This window comes from Pyrus communis, chromosome 3, assembly GCF_041283825.1.
Source record: "Pyrus communis isolate YQ-2024b chromosome 3, ASM4128382v1, whole genome shotgun sequence".
NCBI lineage: Eukaryota > Viridiplantae > Streptophyta > Magnoliopsida > Rosales > Rosaceae > Pyrus > Pyrus communis.
Genome location: NC_142567.1, coordinates 18,870,213 through 18,892,656, shown reverse-complemented (window position 1 = coordinate 18,892,656; position 22,444 = coordinate 18,870,213). Strand labels below are relative to the sequence as shown.

General features: G+C 36.5%; 1 protein-coding gene and 1 long non-coding RNA gene across 3 annotated transcripts; one reads left to right on the top strand and one right to left on the bottom strand.

Moving 5' to 3' along the window:
* Positions 1–866: 866 nt before the first annotated feature.
* LOC137715502 (glucan endo-1,3-beta-glucosidase 14) lies at positions 867–3,171 on the top strand. Of its 2 annotated transcripts, none has more exons than XM_068454848.2 (3): positions 867–1,027; positions 1,442–2,478; positions 2,702–3,171. In XM_068454848.2, exons 1-3 carry the CDS (start codon positions 973–975, stop codon positions 2,762–2,764), a joined length of 1,155 nt encoding a protein of 384 aa, XP_068310949.1. In that variant the 5' UTR covers positions 867–972; the 3' UTR covers positions 2,765–3,171. The 2 variants fall into 2 exon arrangements, with proteins under 2 accessions (XP_068310949.1, XP_068310948.1); XM_068454847.2 differs by having other exon boundaries at positions 1,442–2,482; positions 2,702–2,982.
* Positions 3,172–11,024: 7,853 nt separating this feature from the next.
* On the bottom strand, positions 11,025–12,486 carry LOC148698083 (uncharacterized). Its single transcript, XR_015960329.1, has 3 exons — positions 12,357–12,486; positions 12,191–12,257; positions 11,025–11,214 (listed from the first exon to the last, which is right to left on the bottom strand). It is a non-coding gene; the product is annotated as an uncharacterized LOC148698083 (long non-coding RNA).
* Between the last annotated feature and the right edge of the window lie 9,958 nt (positions 12,487–22,444).

Here is a 22,444-nt window from a genome sequence, read left to right as displayed (position 1 = left end):
TTTTTCCTTCTAATTGGTTGCTCATTCCTTTCCTGTTTCTCTAATTGGTTACAATTGTGGGAGTTTATTTTCCTTTGAATCTATAATTTAGTGAAACAACTTCAAATGTCCGTGACTATACCGTTATAATCCGGACTCGTGAACGGCTTTTGCCTATGCGTTCGTACCAACGAGTATTACACAAATACACCAAAAGAATAAGTCATACATTCCTCTAGACCATGGTCAACAAAAGTCAAAATCCTTGCATCTAGGGCATTTTCGTCAATTCCCTCGATTGAAATAAATAAAAATGAAATTTTAGGAACAGGTTGTCACAATAGAAACAAATCTCAAAATTTAGTTTTATCCAATAGTACTTAGTAAGGTGGTGAGCATTGTGACCACTTGATGAGGGTGGTGAGCAAATGCACTCAAAAGCACAGCATGTTTTGCCACTTAGTACTACGGTATAGTGATATTCTTTTTCACTTGTAAGTGAGAGGTCTCAGGTTCGATTCTCTCTAAAAGTGAATTTGAATCACATTATTGCTAGCTTATTGTGAGGCTTAAGTTTATCCTCTTCCTTTAGTGTTAATAATATCGTTTGTTCAAAATAAAAAATAAAATTAAAAATTAAAAATAAAAAATAAAATAAAACACGACCTTTTTAGTTTTAATCTTTTGTACAGGGCAACAAAGGTAAAATTATTTACTTTTAAAAAATGGAGGTTTAACAAAACACTCTTGTTATTATTTACTTTTAACGAAAAAACACATTTATACTTTTCTTTTGTACTATTTACTATACTTTTAAAAATGATTTTTCATTAAAAAGGAAGGTTTTTTTTTACTTTTCATTCTTATAAAAAAGGATGCTGGGAATTGTTAGGTGGCAAAAGTTGTACGTAGCTCTTGGGGTACAGCCTACAGGGGTTAGTGGGGGCGGTGGAGTTGCCTTCTTGAAAGGTGAAGCCCAAGATCCGATCAGTAATGGCAGCCTCCACTGTCCTATTCACAATTATTCTGCTCTTCCTCGGTCTTTCAGGTTCCTCCTCTTTTCCAATTAACCTACTTTCTTCCACCTTCATGTGTTGGGTTTCCCAGAAAGTGCAGGAAAATAAAGAAAACACAGAAAACAAGATGGAAACTTTGAACTAAAAGTCTCAGATTTTCTTTCTGGGTCCTCTTAAAAGAAAATTTTCTCAACTGGGTCTTATATATCTCCTTTTTGGTTTTCTTGAAAGAAAAAAGAAACTTCAAATTTGAAAATTTTCTTTTTCTCCCATCTAGTTTGCTCTGTTTTCTCACCAACCAAACATAATCCAATCTTCTGTTATGTGATCAATTTAGATTCACCACTCACTAATCTCCAGTGGGATTTTCTTAAATTCAAGTAAACATTTGACGTTAATTTCATCGAATTTGGGATCTGAATTTAATATCTGTTTTCACTTTTCAGATTCAAGTCTCGAAGTCCAGAGCCTGAGCTTCGGAATCAACTATGGACAAATAGCCAACAACCTCCCATCTCCGTCGCGAGTGGCCGTCCTCCTCCAGTCCCTCAACGTCAGCCGCATCAAACTTTACGATGCGGATCCGAACGTCCTCCAAGCCTTCGCGAACTCAGAGGTTGATTTCATCATCGGCCTCGGCAACGAGTACTTGCAGAGCATGTCCACCGACCCTCTCAAAGCCCAATCCTGGATTCAGCAGCACGTGCAGCCCCATCTCCCCCAGACCAAAATCACGTGCATCAACGTCGGGAACGAAGTCCTCGGCGGCACCGACACCCAGCTGTGGTCGTACCTCCTCCCGGCAATGCAATCAGTCTACCGCGCCCTCGTGAACCTCGGCCTCTCCAAACAAGTAGCTGTCACGACCGCGCACTCGCTTACTATTTTAGGAAAATCCTACCCGCCGTCCTCGGGGAGTTTCCGACAAGATCTCGCTCAATATATCCAGCCGATCCTCAGCTTCCACTCGCAAGTTAATTCGCCTTTTTTGATAAATGCTTATCCGTACTTTGCTTACAAGGACAATCCAGGTGAAGTTTCGATAGACTACGTGCTGTTCCAGCCTAATTCTGGTATGGTCGATTCAGTCACGAATCTCCACTACGACAACATGCTGGATGCCCAGATTGATGCCGTTTATTCCGCCATCAAGGCGATGGGCCATTCGGACATCGAGGTCCGAATATCCGAGACCGGCTGGCCTTCCAAGGGGGATGCCAACGAGGCCGGCGCCACGCCGGAGAATGCTGGTATTTACAATGGGAATCTGATGAGGAAAATTGAAGAGAAAAAAGGGACGCCGGCGAAGCCTCAAGTTCCGATTGACATTTACGTTTTTGCACTGTTTAATGAGGATTTGAAGCCTGGTCCGGCATCGGAGAGAAACTATGGACTATATTATCCGAATGGTACTCAGGTTTATGATATTGGATCCCAGGGTTATCTTCCTCAGCTAATTTTTTCTGCAGACTCTAATATAAATGCAAGTAAATTTACCCTTTTGTTAATACCGCTTTTTATGATTTTGGGATGAGTTAATTTTCTTCATTTTTTAATATAACAATATGTTTACGTTAATTTAGTACCGAAATGTCATTTGCGAGGGTCAGGAGTTCAGAAAGAAGTGAAGATAAATACTACTAAGCATTTGAAGTTAATTTTCTTGTTAATGACATCTAATGCTATATTTTTCTTTGTTTTTGCAGGCCATATCCACCTTCAATTTTCTGAGCCTTCTCATTGTGTACATATTATTATGTGCTTATTAGAGCTCATATATTCGGTGAACTTTTTAGGGGGAGGAAGACGTGCAGACAGGAGCAACATGAAGAATTCCTGAAGATTTTTAAGAAGCAAAAGGAATTCTAATAGGTTATATTAAGGAAATTGTTATTAGCACTTCAAAAATCCCACTTTACACTCCAAACTTTCTATATTTGGAAACAAAAATACACTTGTGAGGAGTGTAGAATAAGATTTTTGAAGTGCCAATAACACTTCCTTATATTAATAGCTTTAGTTTTTCTTATACTGTATATGGACCATCACATTTATTTTCATTGATTTTCTACACTGGTGAACTAGCCAATAATCTACCATAGCATTTCAATTTTACACAATATTGCTGAATAATGGAATAAAAAGGACACATTATTGTCGCTGTATTTTTCCTTGAGATTCTGCGTCCAACCTCTCGAGTTTGATTTGATTTTCTTTCTCCGCTATCGCTTGTTTGAAAGTAAAAGAATTGAGAATGATCTATCTGTAAATCGCTCTTGATATGCATGGTGGGAAATCAAATGGCATCTGTGACGCTGAGGCTGTCAAGTTCAGTCTACTTCACATATGTGCACCAAGTGGACTTTTGACGCATAAAAATAGTTTATGAAAAAAAATATCCAACTTTATGAATACAATGTCACCACATGGATAGTTTGTTTTTACCAGCAAGAGCAAATGGTAACGCGTCCCTTTCCTTCCTTATCATAATACTTGCAATTATGCATATAAAATTATGTGTGGCTTCTGCTCATTAGCAAAAGTCCAAATTGGCTTCCATCAACCTTTTTTTGACTCTTCCTTTTGGGTTGCCTTATCTATTTTATTTTTAAAATTTTAGTTTGGAGTGTATCGTTATTAAAAACGTGTTTTTATATCGGAGATATAATAAAATAATATAATTTTTTATTATTTACATATAGACTACTTACTTTTAATATTGTCAAAGTATTGTAATAAAGTAAAACTCAACAGTTAATAATAGATGAATCGCACAATGATGGTGATAAAAAGTTGAAATGCCTCACCACCCTTTTGTGAGTCTTCTCAACTGCTGGAATTATGAATGTTTATGGTAAAAACATCAGCTGGTCCTCTATTTTTAGAATACAAAAAAAAAAAAAAACAAAAACACAGCTAGTAATAAGTGTTTAAGTTGATAATATTCGTACTAAACCATGATGCGGCTTAGAGTTCGTCAATCCTTTCTAAACCTTATCAACTTTGTCTTTTGGTGTGAACTGTTATCTGAAAAATGGCAATAGCTCTTTGTCTGCAACACGGCTCTGCATTTGTCTTCTCTTTTTGCGGCCTTTCGAGTTAGCGACTTGGGAGTTTTGAGTTTACATGCCTCAGGATGACGAAGCTTTTACTTCACACACATTATTCTGTCAAACTTTAACCAAATATTTTTTTAAGCTTTGGTTTTGGATATTTCATATTATCGAGTTTCAAACTTCAATCCAACTTCGGATCGACTTGCCAATGTTATTCACGTCTAATGGATTTCATTTTATTTATAAGTAATAAGCTTTCTGATTTGACTTTTATAAGTGACAAATATTTTAACACAGAAAAACTTATAGGGCGAGTTAGCCTAAATTCTCACACTCCAATAGAATCGTATCAAAAACCTTGGATTGACTTGATTATAAATGGTCCGAGTATATTTGGGGCTTCAAGTGATTTGCAAGTGTCTACGAAAGAATAAAGAACAATTAAGGCGATTTAAAATTTGAGATGAGGAGTGCTAATACTCTTTTGCAACTAATATATTGTGTCAACTGTCTCATTGGTGCAATGGATGATTATCACGTGTTTACACAGTGCACAACTCGCTCAATAAATACTTACCACATGATGTTATAGATTACAAGATATTTTTCTCCGTTCAATTACCCCGCTAATTTCTCCATGCCTGACATTTCTTATTATTCTTAATCAAATGATAACGATGTTCAAACAAATGTATTTATAATATAATTTATAACAAAATAGAGGCACTTTCTGTACTACTTTGTGTTCAAAGATTCGTCAAGAAAGCAGGCGTAGTGAATAATCTTCTAGACGAATTCAACTTAGGAATCATGCTTTATTGTTTACTTGGTGGGTTAAAATAATTAGTATTTAGAATTTTGTTATAAGAAAATGGAAACGACATCAAGTAAAGCAATACAAAGTGGGGGTCGTTTTCAACTTGAATTAGGACCATTATTTTGCCTTCTAGGATTCTCATTAGCATGCCCCCCCCCAACCCAAGTAGGATAAGCTTTTGGCAGATATAACCCATATAGAGGAACCCACTTGAATATTATTAATTAGTATTCAGCGGATATTGCTCTTATGTGTCAATTGTGACTAGTTAATTAGACACTTTTGACAGACAAGTGTATTTAACCACCACAGATTTGATGAAGTGTGGATCAATATATTATTGTAGGTCATGTTGGGTTGCCAGTTGACAACCAAACTGGGTTTCAAGACAACTTGATCCAACCATGTCCGTGTGTTAATGATGTCAATAAGAGGGTTTCATGTCATTGCTGTTAAGGAAACAGGAAACAAAATTTAGTAGAATTCTTTTAAGGTGTTCCACAGTGGATCGGAAAATTGAGTATGACACACTAATAATATAGTAATTAACCATCGTGTTTGAAAAAATGTGAATAATTTCTATTTGTAAGTTCGATAGTTTGAGTGTAATGAGAGTGATTCTTATTTCTGAGTTCAATATATTTGACTCATGAGTGTGATACCTATACATTAGATAACAAGAGAGAGAAAAGATGTGACGAAACAAAGAGGTTTTCCAAGGAAGTAGGATTCCAAATTCCCCTCCCCTCCCCTACCCTCCATTCTATTTGAATAGTCGCAATTAAGTCACATCAACATTTTGTGTTGACTTATTTATATAGAGAGAAAGACAAAGATGAAAGTGAAAGTGGAGGGGAGGGAAGGGGTGGGGATTTAGAGAGGAGAGAATTCTACTCCTTTTTTGAATACCGGGTATTCAAGTGGTACTCCACATGTCATTAATACAAGTGGAGGAAATGATATCTTTTTCTATGTCCCTCCACTCATTTAAGGTACGTGGAGTATCCGCTTAAATATTGAGCATTTTGAAAAATTTCTTGATCAGTCATAAAATAGAGAAAAAAAAGTTGACGAGTACCACATTTAATATATAAAACTCACCCATATCAAACTCACACTGCTGTGACTAGGGGTGGGTTTGTTTCAGTTCGGTTAAATTTTTTGCCAAAATCAAACCAAAATTACTATTTGGTTCGGTTTCAATTTGGTTCCTTTTTTTCTTTTTCCTTTTTTTTATTTTTTTTATTTTTATAAATAAACATTTCAAATTTCTATATTAAAAAATTTTCAATGTTTACAATTCCAACACATTCATAATAAAATAAACATTCCAACTAGAATCGAAGACACTAAAAATAACCATTCGTGTTCAAGTCTTCCAAAGGCTAAACTTCAAAGAATTATTCCACTTAAAATAAACATTCAAACTATAATCATAATTTCAAATAAACACTCAAAGTTCCATGTTTTGCACACTCTTCTTCAAGTCCTGAAGCTCAGTATCTAACTATTTCAAGTTTGAATGAGAGTTTGTTTGCTAACGCTTAGGCTGCCTAGTAGCACTTTTTCTTGAATTTCCACTTGCCATTTCTACATACAAATAAAATAAAATAAAGGAATAACATCTAATCAAAATATTGTTTTAAAATAATCTAACAAAAATGACAATAAATAAGATACATTTCTCAACTTCACAAAACTCAATCTCCTTAATGGTTGGCTCATGATGTAATGCAATATGGATAGACCTAAGCCAATTTTGGGTACATATCAAATTCTCTACCATTTTTTTACTCAAAGAACTACGATATTAATCAATTATCCATCCACTTGTGCTAAAGGAGGATTATGAAGCAATGATTGATACAAGAATAGCTAACATCTCTCTTGCAAAATGTGCCAAAATATAATATTTAGGTACTCCTTTCACTCTTCACGAATTCAATATATCAACTTTGCCTCTTGTTCTCCTTCATTAGAATCGGAAAGATACATATCCACATCATTATGTACAACCCGGGCTCTTTTTGTTTTCATCATTTTGCTTTTTTCTTTCAACTTTATTTCGGTTTTGGTCATGCTTGATGAAGAACTCCACTTGTCATTGCGGTTTAAGAAATACCACCACTACTTATACTTTGTTGTGTAACGAACGACATATCTTCATGAATCTTGTAAAGATCAATCAACAAATCTTTCACAGTATTTGGGACAATTTCAACTTTTTGATCATCCTCACCAAATAGTATCTCAAAATAATCAACAACCTTATCCAATTTATGGTGAGGATCAAGGCACAAGTGCAACAAAAACATATTGATTCATATCCATAATTGAACCCAAATAATTGTTATGTTTTTCTTGCATCAACATGGAAATCACTACAAGAAAACATGGATTATGTGACGAATGGGTTTTGTTACATATACACTAAAATTCATCACATATAACTATATGTGATGAATTTCTAGCGTCACACGATGCGTCACCTATAGTTTATGTGACGAATTTTTTGTTCGTCACCTACTAGCTCTATATGTGGTCCTATTTTCCTCAAACATTCCTAGCTCAAATTCCGTACTTGAAACAATATGTGACGCTTTGAGCGTCACTTATTCTTGAAATGCGTGATGACATGCTTTCTTCACATCCTGTATTGCTTTTTCTCATTTAATTATTTTCATAATTTTTCTTGAAAATGAATCTAGAATTTAAACTTTAATTTTAGTGAACCAAGCTAATGAATAATATGAACTACATCATAATGGCAATTTATATGTCAATAGAAGTAATTTTTACATTAGTAACATGTTTAATAAACTAAACATGCACAAAGGGAACAAATATCGTTTCGAAATAATAAACTAATGAAGAAAAAAAAAACCCTAAAAAATGTAAACCTGGCTGGACCACGAAGACTCTTGTGCTTTTGCTACTGGTTGTTGGAGCCTGCAAGTAACATAGCCGACACAAATTTCTCATAAACCTGCGGAGATACAAGAGAAAAAAATTGAGCATTATCACACATCCAACAAATAGCAAAGAAAGATATGTCAAAATTTAATTAAAAACTGAACTCGAACAAACTATTCCTAAAACAATAAGACCAATCCTCAATTTTCAAATAATGACTAGGTAATAAAGCAAAGCAACCAAACTCATCAAGAAACTCAAAGACTAATTTCAACTAAAACTGAAACCAAGAATCCATTAAAACGAACAGCATGCATCATCCAACTAATTCTTCATAGGAGCAAATAATAGAGAGAGAAGTTAGCCAACTAGCTATCGACCAATCACTGAAAATTACTACCAAAAAAAAAAAAAAATGAAGAAATTCATTCAAGCTCATTGTAACTTTGGCAACACAAGTTCCTCACTAGCTTGCATACAAAAGAAAAAGAAATATCAAATATCAAACCACCAGTGAAAAATAGCATAAAAGCTCCATTCCTTTTTTATGAACCTCGGTTTAATTATATGATTAGATTGCATAATTCTAGTCCATCAGAGCATATCAATTTCGTGCCACATAAAGTAAGGTAAATAACATACAAGCATACCTTCCCTTGTGCGCAACGTAGAAGCTTTTAGAACTAAACCCAAAGGATTCTTATACCACTCCTAAAAAACAATGAGACCTAAATTTTCAATTCCCAAATGATGACTAGGTAATATAGCAAAGCAACCAAACTAAAAAACAAACTCAAATGATGACTAGGTAATATAGCAAAGCAACCAAACTCAGAAACAAACTCAAATGATGACTAGGTAACAGAAAGAAACTAAAACGATGACTAGATAATACTAATCAGAAAAGGGATAACCAACCAAATATCAACCAGTAACTGAAAACTAATACCAAATATGGATCAATCAAGCATCCAAAATGCCCCAAATGCAGAAGCTCCAGAAACAGAACTACAGTCGTTCTGTAATTGCAACAAGTTAAATATATAAATTTAACATGAAGAAGAGTATAAATATATAAATTTAGATTGGCCAGAAAAATGTCGTAAGTGTAGTAAATTTGTTGCAAATAAATACTATAATACATATTCAATATTATGTGAAAAGTGTTATAGTAATAGGTTATTAGAAGTTAATTCAATAGAATCACAAGAAAAAACTGAAATATTAGGAAACATTGTTTATAGTATAGAAAAGCCAAAAAATAGTTCCTTAATTACCATAAATTGTGAAATAGAATTAGCAAAAGAACATAAGATACAAACAACAGTTATGATAGATACAGGGAATACAAAAAGTGTCATAAGAGAAGAATTAGTACCAGAAAAATATAGACAAAAATTAGCAAAACCAGTAAGAATAACACAATTTGATGAGAGACCAGTTTATATGCGACATCCCACATCACCCAGGGGAGTGATCCCTATATGTATATTCTCATCCCTACCTAGCACGAGGCCTTTTGGGAGCTCACTGGCTTCGGGTTATGTAGGAACTCCGAAGTTAAGCGAGAAGGGGGCTAGAGCAATCCCAGGATGGGTGACTCACTGGGAAGTTGCTCGTGAGTTCCCAAAAACAAAACCGCGAGGGAATGGTAAGCCCAAAACGGACAATATCGTGCTACGGTGGTGGAGCGGGCCTGGGAAGGGGTTCCACCCCGGGCAGAGATGTGACAATTTGGTATCAGAGCCTAACCCTGTTCGCGAGTGTGCCGACGAGGACGTCGGACCACTGAGGGGGGTGGATTGTGACATCCCACACCGTCCAAGGGAGTGATCCTTATATGTATATTCTCATCCCTACCTAGCACGAGGCCTTTTGGGAACTCATTGGCTTCGGGTTCTGTTGGAACTTATTGGCTTCGGGTTCCATAGGAACTCCGAAGTTAAGCAAGAAGGGGCTAGAGCAATCTCAGGATGGGTGACCCACTGGGAAGTTGCTCGTGAGTTCCCAAAAATAAAACCGTGAGGGAATGGTAAGCCCAAAGCAAACAATGTGACGACCCGTCCTGAAATAACATTTTCATATGTGTGAAGTGTGTTTAATTACCCTAAAGCTTTATTAAAGTTGGATGAAAGAGACGTTTTCGGCCGTTTATGATGATTAAGAATGATTAAGTTTCACTGTCCACACACGGATTGCACAGGACACCTTACCTTTTCTTTTTTTTCTTTTCCGTGATTTCCTCTCATCTGTCCCTCACTCTCTCTTTTTCCCTCAGCTCCCTCAAACTCACTCAACTCTCATCTCTCCCGTCAAGCTCAAGCTCTCATTCTCTTTCTCTCTCAAAAACCCACGGCCAAAACAACAAGTTCATCAAAACTTCACAGATCGACGAAACAAAAATCACCATCTTCTTCGTTTCGACGATACGAGTCCAACCATACCAATTTCAGGTAAGAACTATAACGTTTTCACGTCGAAAATACGAACTCCGGTTTAGGTACTATTCATCAACTTTTTATTGGTTGATTTTTAGGACTTTTCAAGCTTATAGGAAGCTTCTTGAGGTCCTAAGGAGGCTTGGAGTAGTTCGTTGGAAGTGTTTGGACGTAAGAACACGGAGAACGACAAGTTCAAAGTTTGGCCGGAGCTTTCGGGGATTTTTATGGTGAATCCACGCCGAGTTAGGGGTCAAGGCAGGTATGGATGTGTTCGTCTCGTCAATACCTTCATTTTGATATAAAGTAGGTCGAAAATGGTTAAGAAATGAAGAAGTTCTGACACTTTGAAGTTTACCCAGAATTTTCGGCAAAACACCCACCTCCGGCGAAACCAGTCCGGCGACGCGAGGAAGAAGACGCGCGCGTGGGCAGCGCGTAGAAGTGGCGCGTGAGGGCGCGTGAAAGACCCAAATCAAGTTTTGAAAATTGTCACGTGTTCGTGACGTCGTGTAGATCACCGTGGTATATTCACCTACCCAAATTGAGCAACGTATGAGAAAGTTATTGACGAATGTTTGTGTATGTGCGTTTAAATGATGTTTTATAATTATTTTTGTATAGGTGAAAATTATACAGACGAAGAACGTAACCAATCTAGGCGAGGAGGTTACGAACCGGCTACTTATCGGTTGGGGTGTGACAGTTTCCCCAACCGAAGTCAAGGCATGCTGGCCGTCACGTGAGCGTGACGTAGCCATGTGCGCTGTGCGGAAGCAATATTTTATAAGAAAAGTACGACTAATTAAAACCAAATACGATAGGTTCTAATGAAAGTTTAAGTGTGATTACACAACCAGAGCACAATGTCTAAGTGCAGTCAAACATAAGATGTACATATTTAACAACACTCGACGATGATCCTACATGAGTGGTGGTTTGTCAGAACATTCAGCTGGACACCTCGAGACTCACCGATATACGCTACCTAGAACCTGGAGGGGCGCAAAACAAAGTTGAGTAGGTCAGCAAAACGAACGTATTCAAAACCTTCTTTTCTCTTTTGAATATACGAACCCCTCGCCGTAAAACAAGTATAATTTCCCAGAAGTAAAGTATATAATCATATACGTAATATATATCAAATCATGCTGAACAATATGAATGTATGTCATGCCAAATATCATAACTGAATGCTCAACTTTTCTATGTGAATCTGAGGGTATAACATATAATCAATTCAACGCTCGGCTATAAACATAATTCATACTCTATCATCATAATCAACTCAGCCCTTGGCTGCATATATAGCTCATAATCATCTCATCTCATCATGTATATATATGTATAACCTGCACACAATCAATACCACCTCACGTGGTCTGTAATTCATCATCGTATATAACATAGTATGCTCTAGTGCTACAATCACGTGAAGCTGTGCGATAAATCGCGGGTCACCTACAAGTCGAACCCACATAAGTGGTCTATACGACAGGCTGTGCACCTAACTTGGATCCAAGGCGAGCATGCAGTGTGGGAGGTGAACATACACGTGAAGGCTATGCCCCTATCTCTGGGCGGGAGCACTTATATACATGTGCAAGTAAATGAGCTTTCAATCACATCTCAATCACATCACAATTATACCTCAATCATAACTCAATCGTATCACAATTGTATCTCAAACATATCTCAATCACATTTCATACGTATATCAACTGTATTTCGTACGTATATCAAATGTATATACTCACGTATTTCAAATGTATTTCAATCATATGTACTCACATGTAACTTACCTGGGCCTTCTCAGCACCATGCAACAATATACATAATTATAGTAATGCACATTCTAAAATATGATGCATACATGATAAGTTACTTAAATAGTATTTCTTTTAAAATACGTTTTCAGGGAAATACGTCAAGTATACGTATATATATACTGAAAAATAACTACCCACTCACTGATAAGTAGCCGGTTCGTAACCTCCTCGCCTAGATTGGTTACGTTCTTCGTCTGTATAATTTTCACCTATACTAAAATAATTATAAAACATCATTTAAACGCACATACACAAACATTCGTTAATAACTTTCTCATACGTTGCTCAATTTGGGTGGGTGAATATACCACGGTGATCTACACGACGTCACGAACACGTGACAATTTTCAGAACTTGATTTGGGTCTTTCACGCGCCCTCACGCGCCACTTCTACGCGCTGCCCACGCGCGCGTCTTCTTCCTCGCGTCGCCGGACTGGTTTCGCCGGAGATGGGTGTTTTGCCGGAAATTCTGGGTAAACTTCAAAGTGTCATAACTTCTTCATTTCTTAACCATTTTCGACGTACTTTATATCCAAATGAAGGTATTGACGAGACAAACACATCCATACCTGCCTTGACCCCTAACTCGGCATGGATTCACCAGAAAAACCCCGAAATCTCCGGCCAAACTTTGAACTTGTCGTTCTCCGTGTTCTTACGTCCAAACACTTCCAACGAACTACTCCAAGCCTCCTTAAGACCTCAAGAAGCTTCCTATAAGCTCGAAAAGTCCTAAAAATCAACCAATAAAAAGTTGATGAATAGTACCTAAACCGGAGTTCATATTTTCGATGTGAAAACGTTATAGTTCTTACCTGAAATTGGTATGGTTGGACTCGTATCGTCGAAACGAAGAAGATGGTGATTTTTGTTTCGTCGATCTGTGAAGTTTTGATGAACTTGTTGTTTTGGCCGTGGGTTTTTGAGAGAGAAAGAGAATGAGAGCTTGAGCTTGACGGGAGAGATGAGAGTTGAGTGAGTTTGAGGGAGCTGAGGGAAAAAGAGAGAGTGAGGGACAGATGAGAGGAAATCACGGAAAAGAAAAAAAAGAAAAGGTAAGGTTTCCTGTGCAATTCGTGTGTGCACAGTGAAACTTAATCATTCTTAATCATCATAAACGGCCGAAAACGTCTCTTTCATCCAACTTTAATAAAGATTTAGGGTAATTAAACACACTTCACACATATGAAAATGTTATTTCGGGACGGGTCGTCACAACCTACCCTCCTTATAGAAATTTCGTCCCCGAAATTTACATAATCAAAATACAACACTAATAGTCATAAAAAAATCTCGGATACATCTCTCTCATCCGATCCTCTGTTTCCCAAGTAGCCTCTTCCACCGAGTGGTTCCTCCACAATACTTTTACCAACTGCACCGTCTTATTTCTCAGAACTTTCTCTTTCCAATCCAAGATAGTCACTGGTTCTTCATCATAAGTCAAATCCGGGCTAATCTCCAAAGGTTGAATTGGAATTACATGCAATGGATCTGCAATGTAATGACGAAGCATCGAAACATGAAATACATTATGCACTTTAGACAGTTCTGAAGGCAACTCAAGCCTATAAGCATTGAATTGTGACATCCCACATCGCCCAGGGGAGTGATCCTTAAATGTATATTCACATCTCTACCTAGCACGAGGCCTTTTGGGAGCTCACTGGCTTCAGGTTCCGTAGGAACTCTGAAGTTAAGCGAGAAGAGGGCTAGAGCAATCCCATGATGGGTGACCCACTACGAAGTTGCTCGTGAGTTCCCAAAAACAAAACCGTGAGGGAATGGTAAGCCCAAAGCGGACAATATCGTGCTACGGTGGTGGAGCGGGCCCGGGAAGTGATTCGCCCCAGGCCGGGATGTGACAAACAATATCGTACTACGGTGGTGGAGCGGGCCCGGGAAGGGGTTCCACCCCGGGCAGGGATGTGACATTATACTTAACACGTTATATTAGTAATGAGTCTATTAAAGTAGAAAAACAACAATTTAATTTACCATTAACATTTGTTTCACCAGTAGAATCATATTCATTCATTTTAGGTTTAAATTTTTTGAAATGTTCACAAGGTTTTTTTATTTATGAATTCTAACATAACATTTTTCAAAAGAGGTATTACAATAACTGACCAAAGTAATACTGTAGAAGCATATAAAAGCATAAGTATAGAAGAACCTAGTAGTCAAGATGGTTATTATTTAGAAAACTCAAAAGAAGTTGATGAGCATAATAATATAGAAGAGTTTGATGAAGAAATATTTGAACATGAATATCCGATTTTAGAAGAAAAAACCCGTATAGAAATATTACAGTTAGATAGACCAAAGAGTTTAGAAGAATTATTACAATTAGCAGAACAAACTAGAATTATAGGAGAAGACCCTTAGTTACATTGGAATAAAAATAAAATATTAGCAAAATTAGATATAATCAATCCAGATTTAACCATTAAGACAGCTGATATGCCTTGTAGATTATTAGATAAATAAGAGTTTGAGCAGCAAATAAAAGAGTTGTTAAATTTAAAAATAATTAGACCTTCCAAGAATAGACATATATTAGCAGCATTTATTGTGAGAAAACATTTAGAATTAAAGAGATGTAAGGCTAGAATAGTATATAATTACAAGAGATTAAATGATAATACATATGAAGATAGTTATAAGTTACCAAATAAGGATGAGCTCATAAATAAAATTCAAGTAAATATTTTAGCAAATTTGATTGAAAATCAGGATTTTGGCAAATATGATTAGCAGAAGAATCAATTGAGTGGACAACAATTACTTGTCCAGAAGGACATTTTGAGTGGCTTGTTATACCATTTGGACTTAAAAATGCTCCATCAATCTTTCAAAGAAAGATGGACCAAATTTTCTAGAAATATGATAAAATTTGTAGTGTTTATGTAAATAATATTTTGGTACACAGTAAAAATAGAAATGAACATAGGAAGCACTTAGAGATAATTTTACAAGAATTTATCAATAATGGAATTGTGATTAGCAAGAATAAAATAGCATTAGAAAAGCAATATATAGAATTTATAGGAATGTATATCAAGTCAGGTACAATACAATTACAAGATCATATAGCTAAAAAGGTCTTAGAATTTCCAAATAAGTTATAAGCATTTTTAGGATTGTTAAATTATGCAAGAAATTTTATCCCTGATTTAGGAAGAAAAATAGTAGTATTACACAGTAAAACTAGCAAAATTGGGCAAAAGTATTTTAATAGTGAAGATATTAAATTAATTAAAAATATAAAAGAAGAAATTATTCAACTTAAGTCATTAACATTGCCATTAGATGATAGTTACAAAATAGTTGAAACACATACTTCATCATTAGGATGGGCAGGTATACTATACCAGAAAAAGCATAAGGATTCACAAAAGTCTGATGAACAAGTTTGTAGATATTCATCAGGAAAATTTAGTGATGTACAGTCAAGATTACCATCAACAGACTTAGAAATTTTAGGAATAATTAACTCACTTGAAGCATTCTCTTTATTTTTACATAATGAAGTATTTACGATTAGAGCAGATTGTCAAAATATAGTTTCTCATTGTAACAAAATACATGCTAATAAACAAGCAACTCGAAGATGTGTTAATTTTGTTGATTCAATTACAGGAAATGGTTTTAAACCAATTTTTGAACATATAAAAGGTAATGACAATACACTAGCTGATATCTTATCAAAATTAATTCTTTGAACATGAATGGAATATTGTGAACCATCATCCTCAAATAGCACAAGATCACAAGGCAAAAGAGCACATTTTAATAGCATAATGATGCACCATGGACCTCCACTATTCAGTGGATTCCAAAATAGCATAAGCAGACCAACATCACCACTAGTACCCACTTTCAATTTTAATGGCAACATTGTTAAAGGAATCAGAAATCCAACTCTGAGGTATAGGACAAGGGTACCAAAACTCTCTGATAAGCAATATGTTCTCTTAGATAATTTTTACAACATCCAAATCAAACAGCCAATCATGAGGTTAGGTCATGAAAAACTAATTAGAACCTTAGAACAGGAGTTTGATAGTTTTAATTTCAATTTCCATCAAAGCTAGCATTATATTCATTCCCTTGAGCACAACCTTCAAGTCATTTCTAGAGACCATGAATCATTACTTAGTAAGTTTACCAAAATGAACCAAGAACTCCAATCTCTTACTTGAAAAGAGAATTGAAAATAGGTTTGGAAACAATTGATTAGCATCAAAATAAAGAAAAAGAGGTTATTGAACCCATAAGACAAGAGGCTAATGAGCCCATGGAAGAGATTAAGATTAAGCTCTTAGAAGAAGACATTGAAATGGAGCAGCACCAAAATAATGAGCAGTATCAGCATCTGAGTGACAAAGAAAAACAAGAAAAATATGAAAGTTTTCTTAGGAATTTATGTTTAGACTTAATATTATATAATATTTTATTAGAAGAAATTTCAAAAGCAAAATTAAGAATAATGCCACCAGACATGCAAAATGAAATCATGAGCAGAGCATCACAATCCATAAAAGAATTACAATTACAATTACTATGTGATTTGTATCAGTCAATCTTTGATGCAAAACCAAGAATGAATATTATTACAAAGATATATCCACCATGTCTTTGTGATAGTACAAAGAATTGGATTTGTAAACCAGAGGTTAGCATAGCTGTGGCCAAGATTAACATGAGAGATTTTAGACCATGGCATTTTAGTTATGAGCATAAAAAAAAAAAGCATAATGTGGTAGAAGTTACCACAACCTTACTATTAGAGTTCGGCTATCTTGATAAAATATTCATTAATCATATTTCCCAACTAGAATCATTTCCAAAAAAACTTATAAAAGTAGCAGAAGATTATCTGGAAAAGTGGAAAGAAATTTGCATAAATTTTATTAGTAGTCCTCCAGATTGGTATGTACATATGCATAAGAAGAAAGCTAGGCATATAGCCATGATTAATGAAGAGTCCTTTAGACCATACCCTATCACTCCACAGAGGTGGACTTCTTCATACAACAATATTCTAAAATTTCGAGGGATCCAAATGTTTGCCTTAGATGAGTTTGAAGATTTTAGGTATGATATGATATTAGTAGCAGAAGAAAAAGAAATGCATATTTACAGCAAGTCAAAAGCCCACCATCAGTCATACTAGAAGCCTTAAAATTTCAAAGGTGAAATAGAAGATATCTATTACAAGGTGAAAGAAGATAGATAAATAGACACACAGCCAGTAGAATGCGATGAACAGTATTTGAACAATTTGACAGAAGAAGAGCTGCATAACATCGACAACATGATGGAAGCATGAAAAGTTAACAGCAAATTAGCATAAGTTGAATAGCATCACGTAAAATAATGTATTGTCAGACAGAAATGTCAACATCATTGTGGACCGTTTTTCATGGCATAAGAGTAAATAAAGAAAAGATCTTGACCCATTATAGACTTTTCATAAACAAAATGTCCTTTTGATTAAGAATGAATAGTGCCATGCCCTTTTCGTTAAAACTCCCTTTTAAGAAAGGCCCAGCATTTTACACTCGCTTCATGCAAGCTACAAGTTCGTATAATGTTTAGAAAGCAGTAATGATAATTGCTGAAGTCATTGTTAGCGAAAATTTTATGTTAATGGTTATAGATAATTGGTGTTTATTTGGTTACGTATTCTTCATTTATTTGTAAGTGAGGGTTCATTATAGCACTTAATTTATTTAATAAATTATCATCTAATTGACCTTGATATAATTCATGTGATACACACACACACACACACACACACACACACACACACACACACACATATATATATATATATATATATATATACGGGATTGGATCAAGGGACAAATATTTTGACAAATATTTTTACATTTCTTCTGAGCCTTTAGATTTTGTAACATCCAATCGTCCTAATTAAGAGTGATGTGGAGACTTTTAGTCATTATAGTTGATAAAGTGGATTATTAACTAATATAATAAATAAACAAATAAAGATTAAAACTTAGAATGAATAAAAACTGGGAACTTCAATAAAAAGGTAAAAACCTTATAAGCCTATTTGACTCTTGTGAACTCGCATCCAAAGGCTACTACATCTATGGAAATTGGGGGATGGAGATTTCTCCAACGATGTGATTAATTGTACAATGTTGATAGTTTATTGTTTGCTATTTAATGGTTGCAAGAAGTTAAAATTGGGAGGAAAACTAAAGTGGTAAACTCTGCAAACATGAATAAAGATGGTTGGATATTAAAATTTCATGAGGAAAATTGTAATTGAATGAGGAAGACAAATCATATTTTCATGCAGATAGAAGAATTTTTTGGAATGACATCATTCTTGTTTTGATTTCCTTTTTTAATTTTCATGGCAAAAAAATAGTATTATATAGCCATGAAGAAGCATTCATTGCATCAAATACAATGATGAATTTCGTCAATGTCATATTGCAGACTTTTTTGTTGTCGTCGGAGAGTTGCAGACTTAAACGGCAAAAGGATCAGGAAGGAAGCTGGATCTATTTTAACTTCACAATATTCCTTTATCAAAATATTTATTTGAAATTTATTTTATTTCCATGTCATTGCCACATCATTTAGTAGTCATCTGAACTTTTAATTAGAAGCGTTAGATGTAAATAAATCCAAGAGCCTATAAAAATGTAAAAATATTTGTCAAAATGTTTGTCCCTTGATCCTATCCCTACACACACACACACACACACACACACACACACACACACATATCAAATACAATCATTAACTGACCATTGAGATGGTGATTATATTAAATATATGTAAGTATTATAGCAAATCACGTAATAAGAGGTCTTAAATTCAACTAATATGAATGGCGGTGAGTTGTTGATAATTTATCACGGCAAGAAGTACCTTCACCAGCTGCAAATATTTTTAGTCTCTCTATATATATAACTGGAGGACACATTTTTTGACACACATCTCTTAGGGCCTACTCCATAATGTATTTCAACGATTTCAACCATCCATCTCCACTAAATATCATCCAAGTCCAAAACCATGCATGACTGGTGGACTAAATGGTAGTTATTTTAGTATTTATTTTTAGAGCTGTATTCATCAATTTTCTTTATTACAAATGAATGTATTAATGATTTGAAATTTTTCTAATTTTATGCAAAGATAATCTATGATTGAGTGTAAAAAAACGTAATGGATTGAGCCCTACGAAAATGTCATAGTGTGTGTCAAAAAATGTGTATCCCCCATCTGAGTCATAAAATCATACGTGGATATAGTATGAGAATAATTTAATGTGAAGTCTACAATATTAAGGCAGTGTAGCGAAGAACTTAAACTATTCAGTGATGCAACAGAGCTTAAATTTTTTAACAATCTTTTTGTAGACCACATGACCATCAACCATCACATCATGCGGTCTATAAAAGATGGTCTAAAATTTGATCTCCCTAGAATTTTCTTAAATTATAACACGTGTAGAATTATTAAAAGCTAACCTTAAACCAAAATCATCAGACCTATAGAGTTTTAAAATCCCCCTTTAGGATTGTATGGAGCTAGATAAGGCTTTACAATCATCCTTTGTGTTGCAAAAATGCTACTCTTAGAACATTTTTCATATCATATTGATACTACCACCACTCTAACAGAGATGAGACAATATGTATTGGTGGGTTCTACTCCTATTAAAGAGGTGGGACGAATGTACTACAAAAAATGTGGAAAGTGTAGCAATTTTTTAATTAAAATACTAAATTTTAAGCTGAAATACAGTTGAAAAGTCAAATTAATAACTTGGTTTATTAATATTTGAAGATATATATATACACACACATATATACATATATATATATATATGTATATGTGTGTGTGTGTGTGGACATGGATCCTCTCTAGATCCATGCATCCTAATCCTAGGGATTCAGCAATTCGGGTCATTGAAATTTAATCCAACTATTACAAACAGGGCTCACTTTAAAAGTTATAATAACTTTAACCGTTGGATTAAATTTCAATGGTCTGGATTGATAGATCCTTAGGAATAGGATTATATATATGACTCTATTTTCTCTAAAAATCTAAGTTCCACTCTTGCAAAACTCCCAAAAACTCTCCAAACACTTTTCTCTCTAAATTCTAACTTTGGCATCGGAAGTTCTTCGGCCAAAGCCCCCCTCCCCAAATTCATCATGGGCGTGTGAGGCTCCTGGCCTTGACATAAGGTGTTATTTGTTTTGTAGGTGCAATTTTGTCCAAGAACAAGGAGGAAGAAATTTGCATCCACAAATTGGTGCTTTCATTGAGAGTTGAAATTCACACTCGTAGAAGATTCTTGCATAAAAAGGTTTTTTTCTCTATTTTCTAGTCCACTTGTATTTTTCGTACGTTCTTATTATTAGAATTTTTTATTTGCAAAGATTCTTTGATAAAACGAAAAAGAGAAATACGATGGCTAGAAATTTAGAAAACTCCGTGAGTGAAAATTACAATATTCAAGAAATGGGACTGCGGCGATCTACGAGACTAAATGTGATCCTAGGGGGAGCGGCACCACCACCTCAAGGTTCCACCATGGGAACCACCACAGTGGCCACCCGTGGTGAGGTCCATGGCACCACTACCACGGCCCGAGCCGTGCCACCAAAGCAAGCCCGAGTCGTGCCATCCAAGGCTCATGGCACCAAGGCCATGACCCAAGCTATGTCACTCCAAGCCCGACACGAGCCCTAGCCTTGCACCCACGTGTGCCACATGCTGAGCAGCCCACTCCCGTGGCCTAACCTAATCTAGTTGAGCAGTTTGCTCTAGTGGCCCAGCCTACTCCCGTTGAGCAGCCTACTCTTGTGGCCTAGCCTACTCCCACCAAGCAGCCTGCTCTCGTGGCCCAGCATGCTCCTGCTAAGTAGTCTACTCTCGCGGCCCAGTCTGTTCCCGTGGCCATCCAAGCAGCCCAAATCTGTCCAAGACCAGTCCAACCGTCCCGGTTCCAAATTTCCGGACCAATGATCAAATCGGGAGCATTTTCACCATATTTTTCTGCGGATTTGACATTAGCCAGCTCAAATCTCGCGCCCCGAGTCTACCACACTTCCACTGCTCAAGGAGAAACATTCATTCCAAGCTTTTCCAATCCAAATAGCGAACAACACTTGTCTCGACAAGTCATAGAGTTGACGAGCGCCTTAGCATAGTAAACGACCTTAGTGACCCAGCTCTTGTAGTGTACCAAGTTGCAACGTATTCCAAACGAGGTGTCCCGAAAAAGGACAAGGGCAGACGAAAAACCTCTCTAGCAGCGTCCCGACAAGCAACCACTCGACCAGCCACGAACTGAACGTTTGGGCAGAGTACACTCCCGATTGGGCTCCCGAGATAGCGTATTCTCTCGTCTTAGCGCGTGGAGGAGCGTGCACTCTCAACTAGGCCCACGGACGAGCATACACTCACGGTTGGGGGCCATATTCCGGTAATCAACATAAGCAGCCTTCCAAGCGAAGTGTTCATTCGCGGCTAGGCCCACAAGGAGCATCTTCCATATCACATCGAAGTAGGCAGCCCGACGGGTGGAGAAAAGCAGTCACTCAGTCCGGCTCAAGTTCAACCAACAACCTGCGAAATCCCTAGCCTGCTAGGAATCCACCACATGCATCATTGCCGCGACATAGACGAGCCAAGCACGTAGAAGAACAGCCTAGACCAGTAAGTCAAGACTGGGGGTAGCCGAGAGCTCCGTTGCACCAACAAAGGCAAATTCAGGAAGAAGTAGAGAGGCTCCCAAAATAAGCAATCACGTGATTTCCAATGCAACGAAATGGCCGACAAGGCTCTATGACGGGACATTACCAACATAAACAGGCCACCCTTCACAGACGAGATCGAGCAAGCAGAGCCTCCACGTGAGTTCAGCATGCCACATTTCACATCTTTCAAAAGGGATAAAGACCCGAAGAGACGACACCTAAAGCATTACCAAAGCAGAATGATCCTCTATCGAAATAACGATGATCTCATGTGCAAGATATTCGCCACCACTCTACAAAGCGAGGCGCAAGATTGGTTTTACACACTGCCGCCATAATCTATCCGGAGTTTTGATGAACTTTCTTTGGTTTTCACCAAAGAATATTCATCATATCGCTTGATTAAGAAGAAGTCCGACCACTTGTTCAACGTCAAGAAGAACCCAAAAAAGTCACTTCGTGACTATGTGAAAAGGTTCAAAGCAGAGAAGGCAAGGATAGTTGGATGCAACGACTCGATAACTAGAACAGCATGCACTTCGGGACGAGGCTTGCCAATGCACATTGAAGGACTTGAAAAAGTACCCGACATCACTTCCCTACTATCCAAACCAAAAGCAGAGGAGG